Source organism: Zerene cesonia, chromosome 9 (assembly GCF_012273895.1).
Source record: "Zerene cesonia ecotype Mississippi chromosome 9, Zerene_cesonia_1.1, whole genome shotgun sequence".
Lineage (NCBI taxonomy): Eukaryota > Metazoa > Arthropoda > Insecta > Lepidoptera > Pieridae > Zerene > Zerene cesonia.
Genome location: NC_052110.1, coordinates 870278 through 878542, shown reverse-complemented (window position 1 = coordinate 878542; position 8265 = coordinate 870278). Strand labels below are relative to the sequence as shown.

General features: G+C 34.6%; 4 protein-coding genes across 4 annotated transcripts; all 4 read right to left on the bottom strand.

The window, feature by feature from the left end:
* On the bottom strand, window positions 1–918 carry LOC119829136 (chymotrypsinogen B-like). Its single transcript, XM_038351537.1, has one exon. The coding sequence runs from the start codon at window positions 916–918 to the stop codon at window positions 1–3; it is 918 nt and encodes a 305-aa protein (XP_038207465.1).
* An 892-nt stretch (window positions 919–1810) lies between these two features.
* Window positions 1811–2740, bottom strand: LOC119829135 (cathepsin B-like cysteine proteinase 6). The gene has a single exon (XM_038351536.1). It carries the CDS (start codon window positions 2738–2740, stop codon window positions 1811–1813), a length of 930 nt encoding a protein of 309 aa, XP_038207464.1.
* Window positions 2741–4154: 1414 nt separating this feature from the next.
* Window positions 4155–5164, bottom strand: LOC119829134 (cathepsin B-like). Its single transcript, XM_038351534.1, has 2 exons — window positions 4606–5164; window positions 4155–4195 (listed from the first exon to the last, which is right to left on the bottom strand). Exons 1-2 carry the CDS (start codon window positions 5162–5164, stop codon window positions 4155–4157), a joined length of 600 nt encoding a protein of 199 aa, XP_038207462.1.
* A 2117-nt stretch (window positions 5165–7281) lies between these two features.
* LOC119829006 (gut-specific cysteine proteinase-like) lies at window positions 7282–8064 on the bottom strand. The gene has a single exon (XM_038351352.1). The coding sequence runs from the start codon at window positions 8028–8030 to the stop codon at window positions 7365–7367; it is 666 nt and encodes a 221-aa protein (XP_038207280.1). The 5' UTR covers window positions 8031–8064; the 3' UTR covers window positions 7282–7364.
* Window positions 8065–8265: the final 201 nt, after the last annotated feature.

Genomic DNA, 8265 nt, shown 5'->3' with positions numbered 1-8265 from the left:
TTAAAAGAAATGATATATTGACAACAAAAGTGTAATCAAAACGACAACAATATTGCTCAATAACACAAAACTCCCATTATTATCAATCCAATCTCGATACGCGGAGACCCGGGTGTACAATGTCGTTTTATCGAAATTTTTCCCGCTCACGACACCCACCAGCAACTCCCTTCCCGGCTGCTCCTCTGGATCCAATGTATTCTTACACGCTAAAGGACCCCCAGAGTCACCTCTAGACATGTCAGTCACCGACGAATCGGTGCATACAAATGAATTCATGTTCATTTCCCACAATTTAGAGCAGTGCCACCTCGTCAGCACGTAAATCGGAGCTATCAGAAGTGTAGGAGATATTGGGTCCTTTAAACTATAGCCAGTTCTGCCGAATCCGGCCGAAAAGCATGTTTGCGGATAGTCCGCGTCGCTTCTAGCCGGTATGATGAAGTTAACGTTGCGAATGAAGCGCCATTTAGCATCTACGAACACGATAGCGATATCGTTGTCCGGGAAATTGAAGTGCTTGTGCAAGATAACCCGGTCAATAGTTCGCCACTGGTTTATGACGTTAGTTTCTGTGCGTCCGGAGTGCGTCAGGTCAGTTCGGAAGCTCCCAGCAACTAACCGCAGCAGCTTGGGGTGGCGAGCATAAAAGAAGTTCTTGCCTTCAAAACAATGAGCGGCTGTTAGTACTCTCATCTCATCGATGATACTCCCGCCGCAGAGATTCTTCCAGACTATTCTACCGTGACCCAACCTCCGCGTTGGTTCTTTGATTGATACCAGGTAAGGCACCTCGCCAACCAACGCTGGCTTACCATTAACAACGAAGGGTTTGATATAAAACTTAGAATACCTTAACGTTGTGATCACGCGTCTGTCTATCTCGCATTTTGTTTGTATCGCACATATAAAAAACATTAGGAGTTTGAGTAGCATTCCAATAAATTTAATGTGTAAAATTTGTTTACTGATGAATTTGTAAAGGACACTCTTGACATTTTTGACAGAAGTAACGATGTCGGTGGAGATGAATCTTTGACAGTTAAAGAAAGCATAAGTAAAATATTTAACAGATGATAGTGTAGCGTACACGTTTATAGGTAAAAATATGTTATTCCACGTTTAAGTAAGATAGTATCTGGATGACCGTATTTTTTTTTTTTTATAAATTGTGTTTTTTGGAAATTATATTTATATGTATTATTATTTGCCAATAGATGTCAGGAAGAGTCATAATAAACTGGGACTACTCGAACGCCTCCTATTTGTTAAAAAAGTAAGTTTAAGTCGATAAAACACGAATATGACATTTTCTAAAAAAGATTCCTAGCTAGATCGATTTATTTACTAAATTTCATGAAAATCGTTGTAGCCGTTTCCGAGATTCCAATTATATATATATACAAGAATTTCCCTTTAAAGATATAAGATTTTTGCGGTCTGTGTTATAGAATTGTAATAAAAAAACTTTTTGTTTTACAGATCACTTACATTCATTCTTTATATACCTCATTGGTTCTTTACTTCTTATTATTGTACCCTTTACTTCTGTCCACTTAAAATGATGTAATATTTCAACCAAAAAACGAAAGGGGTTCTTAATTGATACCAAAGCCTCTTAATAATAGCAACAATTTCCTGTTCGTAGTTTTGTAAGTATGCAGCATAGTCTAATATCGATACTTGAATATAGTCTAATATCGGAAATAAATCATAAGAAAAGTAAACATATAAAAAAACAATATTATGCAGGTTACAGTAATTTAATTAAACCATAATCATGTTACAATATCTCAATGAAATCAAGGTACTAGGACCTAGGTATCATGGATATCATTTGAGTCTCGAAACCTAATTTATCTTGGAAACGCTTAATTTTTATTTCCCTCACATCACCCCATTGTCCACCAGTGGATGCAATCCAGTATGGCACCTCGTTTTCAACTCCAAAACCGACGACTTGCAGGGCATGATGTCCAATTAACTTACCGTGAGTATGTTCGTAGACTCCACTCTTGTAATCTTTCAGATCCTCGTAGACAGCGAAGGTTGCTATCAAGGGACCACCAAAAACTAATTCATATCTTATCTGATGATCATCAGCAGGCATTATATACACTCGCTCGGCAAAGTATTTATCTGCATTGTAGAATAAGTTCTCATCTATACATTCTTGTTTGCATGTTGTTTCATTCACCTTGTCATCATACGGCTTGCAAGATTCGGTAACCAGGCCATTCTTTAACCAGAATAATGCCGCACGTTCAGGGGAACCACCGCTGCAGTAGCTCTTACTGAAGCAGTCTTTACAACAAGTTAAGTCCATAGCTGATAGGCGAGGTGCTATATCATTGTAATAAGTTCTAATACATTTCTTACTAGTGGCTAGGTCAGCAACGGTAATAGCCCAACATGAAGCACACCCTTTTTGGAGTGGTTTAAGTCGTTCTTGAAAGCAGTATGTCCATATCGTACGGGCATCAAAATCTTTCGGGAAATACCACCCAATTGCCTGGTTTACATACGGCTTCACCGGAAGGGAAACATTTCTTACCTCGACACAATCCAGCACTTTATCATCAAGGGCATTATTCTTCTGGATTTTCCACGAAAAGTTCTGACTGTTGAAGTATTTAATGAATTCGTCATGAGGAAGCGTCCGGAACTTTTCATCAACTTCAGAGTTAAAGCAAAGGGCGCTAGAAGCCAACGCCAAAAGGACTACGGTGCTATACATCATTGTGATTTCTGATGAAAACGCTGCTCTATACAAATATATACCACTTTTCGAGTATTAAAATGCAATTAAATGCTAAGAATGTTCCACCTTCAAGGTTACATGGTGATTTACAACTAGAAATATTTTGCGATATAAAAAGTTATTTGGAATGTCTAAAATGTGCATAAAGAAAGTAATTGCATTAGATTGCGATAAAGATGATAAAGAAAGATATTGGTATATGCCGCATAATTATTTACGATAGCTATTAATTAAAAAAGAACAACCCTTTCAAAAAAGTTAATGAGATAACTTAAGAAATAAAGGCCATAAAAATACGTACGATGTCAGAAATATTTGTTAGGTACATTCTCCAATTTTTACTATTTTACTTCCTTAATTAATTTTAATTTCATTTGTGTTTATCGGAAAAAATATATAAACGCCTTATTATAAGTGACTGCTTACTGCTCATACCATCTATGTCAGGGACTAGGGTGTCCTTTATGTTTTGACTTCAATATTTATGTATATGTTTTAAAGGTTTCAATATAAATTCAAATTGTTTTAAAAATCAATAACCGACTTACGACAAAAACTTCTCCATAGAAGTTACGGTCTGTAACGTTTTATAACTGCAAGATCCAGTAGGAAATACAAACACGACTTATAAAATACTGGTTCTCTTTAGGTTGCTTGTTGCATAAAGATGTAGTTAAATTTACGTAATTTCAATAACAAAATATTTTCTGCGTTGGACCACCTATCCATTCAATAAATGATGCAACATTTCCTACCGCCAAATTGGCAGTTACTTTCAGACTTATTTTACAATAGAGACGATTACTGCAGATTGATTAAAGTATGCATTATGTTATATAAATTTATTATATTCTATTTATTTCAAAGAAATTAAATCCCGGCCCCCTGGACCTATAAATAACTAGGTACGGTAATCTAGATAAGGTAAGAACAGCTGGATAAGGTAAGGTAACCATGGATTATTTCCTACAATATGTATTTGATTATTAATGTCACATCATATGTTAATCTTCCCTAGAAAGCTTTAAGATAACTGAAGCATCTGATTGATTTTTATTGCTTCTTGAACACATTATTAGAGTATGAAGTTAAAGCAACAATTTTTTAAAGTGAGTTTTACATTATTTCTGTGTTATTAACTTTTGAGATTGAGTTGTGACGCGTTTTCACATTTTACTATAAGATAGTCGAGGTCAAAGGCTTTTGTTGTTTATTTATTAATTTACCTTTTCTTCCGATAGACCGAAAAGCTAAACGCTACATTAATTTTATGAGGAATCAGAGCAAAACAATTTCATTATGATGGGGCAGCTTTGTTGAATAATAAAATAGCTTTTCTGTCATTTGGAGGTTGGTAATATTGGACTGGTTGAAATCGGACGGGATTTTGACGTCAGAAGAACACTAAATTCTTTTTACCCTGTATCCTGAATCCTGATCGTAAAAAAGTTATGATACTTATCTCTTATCCTGACTGATATTATTCTGGATATTTTCACAAATATTGAAATTATATTTTACGATTTTTATTAAACTTTGAAGGTCGGTACGGGATGCATATATCTCACTCTATAAACTTACAGAAGCTTTGACTTTAGATAGCTTACTCTCTAAATCTTATATTATTGCCTATTATAAGCAACAAGATCCGGTTTTTGATGAAATAAACATAAAATAATTAACCTACATCTATCTCTCATACTACATGACTACTACTATAGAGACATACATTCCTACTGTACGTTTTATCTTATTTTTCTTTATAGGACAGTAATAAAATAAACAAATTAAAATCAATCAGTTAGATTCATTATTTATTAAAACTCCAAGTTCCAAATATTCACTTATGTACGTGTTTCTTTTAGAAAACAAAGAAATCATTTGATCCTCGAAACCTAGGTCCTTTTGGAAGCGCTTAACTTTAAATAAGCCTGTCTCGCCCCACATCATCCCCCAAGTATTGGTAGCTAACCAATATGGAACCTCGTTTTCTACTCCAAAGCCGATCACTTGCACGCTGTGATGTCCAATTAATTTTCCATACGTATGTTCATAAACACCGCTCTTGTAATCTTTTAAACTTCGAACAAAGCGAAGGTTGCTCTCAAGGGAATGGTCCCTAATTAAATTAACAATTAGTTCGAAAAACCAATTCAATCTCCAAATCTCTAAATCATCAGCCAGCACCAAGTACATATTTTCACCAAAATGCTTATTATCCTGGTGATTCAATGTGTCGTTGGCACATTCTTCTTTGCAAGCTGTTTCATTTACGTTATCATTATAGGGCTTGCAATGTGACGTAACCAGCCCATGTTTTATCCTAAATAAAGCCGCTCGTACAGGGGAACCTCCGCTGCAAAAACATTTACTGCAACAATCTTTACAGCAAGACAAATCCATTGAGGATATCATTGGTTCCTTGCGTAGAGAAACAGGCTCATTATTTTGTGATATATGGATTAAAAATACATGATCTAGTACTAGCACTACCTCAGAGGCAGCGATTGCCTAGCATGACCCACATCTTCCTTCATCTAAATTCTCGTATCTTATACTGCATGCAGGCCAATTTTTAGTAGCATCAAATTTTTTTAGAATATACACTTCATATCCATGATCTGTACCAGGTTTGATTGGAATTATATGATTGGTCGTTACTTCGGCACAATCGAATAATTTACCGTCAAAATTGTACTTTTGAATTTGCCGAGTAAAATTTTGACTGTTGAAGTATTTAAAGAATTCAGCGCGTGGAAGTTTATGAAACTTATCGTCAACTTCGGGGCTAAAGCAAAGGGTCCTAGAGACCAATACAAGAAGAACAACGATGCTACGAGTATACATTCTAAAACGTTCTTTAGAAAGCACGACCATATTATTAACATGCATTAGATATTATTGAATTCATACAAAGATATGTTAAAAATTATAAAGTTACCTACTACTAGTTTTATAGCTTTAAATAGTTTGATAATAAAAAGTTGTATTGAACGTGAAAAATTTTGTGAAATTTTAAGTAATTTCTGTATGTTGCCATTCTATTCTAAGAATGCGACAAGAAAAAGTAAACAGATAAGACATTTAATTGTTTGTTACATTTCTATGATGTTTAAAAACCTATTGAATTATTTTAATTATTCAAATATGGGTATATAGATACGTATTAAATATTAACATAGATATCTCTTAATTAATAATGAAAATATAAGAACGGAATGAAACGGATGGATCAGTAAAATTTAAGAAGAACGTATGAAATTATTATATTTCCACCGATCTTCGAAGTATACAAAGTTTGAATTAAATCTGTCCTTTTAAAGTGGGTCCAAACAGTAAAGTAGACAGAAAAGTCGGTTACCTTCATACAAAGATACGGTGAAGCTAATTATAGCGTGTAAATAAAGAAGACTGGTTATTAAATGACAAAAAAGGTTGTGAAGTTAATTATAGTATAAGTAGTAGAATATAGAATTTAATATTTCACGCTTCAATGCAATAACAACTCGATAACAAATCTGCACTTACATAATTACAACGAAATTTGTGTTTTCACAATAATTACTGACTGACATGGTATGTACAGCTCAAACTATAAAGCTGGCGAACAAAAATCTTATTATGCTTCCTTACATTATAATGATAATAACTAAGAAAGCGGGCGTTTGGGGGCTCTCTCACAACCTCGAATATGAAACTCGGCTAGTTTCAAAGCGGTGTCGAAAACCCAAAAACTGGTGTTTAATTCACCTAAACTACGAATTTTTTAACATCTACAATATCTGCATTACATTCGCAAAATAAGACCAAGGATTAAATGTTTTTGCATTTGTACACTTTATTAATTTTACAGTTACTTTATGAATTTCCTATCATTTACAATTGTAGTAAATATAATAAATTAGTCAGATGTGTATTAATTTTGAATAGTAAAATCCAGATTCCCAATGATCATTGAAAGTAAAAATACATTTTCCTTACTCTGTCAGTCTCGGCGTATAATTAATGCATCAATGCATAAAATCGTGACTATTTTTTAAGTATATATTTGTTTGTATTGTTTTGATTATTATAATCAGTTATTCTTGTAAAACATGACATTTCGCGTAGAACAGAACATCTTACAGTAGAGGGTCACGCGTATGGTCAATCTTCACCTGTATATATCGGATGGAAATTATATTTTTACAAGTTAAACGTGTTTCCAGTTATATAAATATAGGTATAGTGTATGCTGTGGTCGTGAAATATATGTAGAATGTATGTTTTTTGTTTGTGAATTTTGCAAGCAATTCAGTGATTTTTTTTTCATGAAATCATAACATGGTATAACTCGACATTTTTTTCATTATTAATATGATCAGAGACACTATTTTTAAGAAATTTTATTACCATGAAAACATGGGGCTTATGTGGGATCTTAACTTGAAACAAAACTTTAAATTTCAATCATGTCTGATATCATAAAACAATAAACAGATGTACAAATTTTACATTTATTATATAAGTGCGAATAATGGAACGCTAAATAAAATCGACATAATTCATGAATGATCGATTTATTTAATCATTTGAGAGGAAATTTACAGATAAGACAAATATTTTAATGTCTGTGGTATCTCGGGATTACTCCTACCATGCGTTTCTCGAAATCAACGTAGGCTTGGCCACGTTTAATCTTTACGATACCCCTGTCACCCCATTCGCGTCCCCAGCTGTTCACTGCCAGCCAGTAAGGTGTCCCATCTTCTTCGCCATAACCCATTACCTTGACGCTGTGGTACCCAACAAACTTTCCATGCGTATGCTCATAGATTCCACTGCTGTAATCTTTGAAATCCTCATAAACTTTGAAAATAGCAAGCAGTGGCCCGTTAAGGAATATGTCCCGGCGGATCTCAGGCTCGTCTTCGGGCATTATGTATACGTATTGTCCGAAATGTTTATCTGCCAAATAATATTGATCCGTATCGTCACAATCTTGTACGCACGCTTCGTGATCTGGGAGCTTCGGTTTACAATTAGGACTTACCAATCCACTCCTCACATAAAATAATAACGCTTCTTCGGGCGAACCTCCAGCACAGAAGCTTTTGGACGAACATTTTTTACAACAAGTTAGATCAAATTCAGAGAACAACACAGTAAGAAATGGGAACCATCGGAAAATGTCATCGCGCATACGCATACACGTTCTATCGGCGGCGACCTCTACCGCGCTTATGGCCCAACTTGAGCTACAATTTTTGGCATCCCTTATAAATCGCATTAACAGACAAACCGAATACTTTTTTGAAATATCTAACACCTTTGGCACATGTGATAACGATGTACCATTTTCCACGCTTTTGGTTTTTATCGGGATATCGACAGAGTGGAGCTCCACGCTGCTCATAATCTTTTTATCGATGAAATCATTATTTTTAATTTTCCACGTGAAGTTCCTTTTATTAAAATAAACGACAAACTCGTCGCGTGTTAACTTCTCGAACTTTTCTTGTACC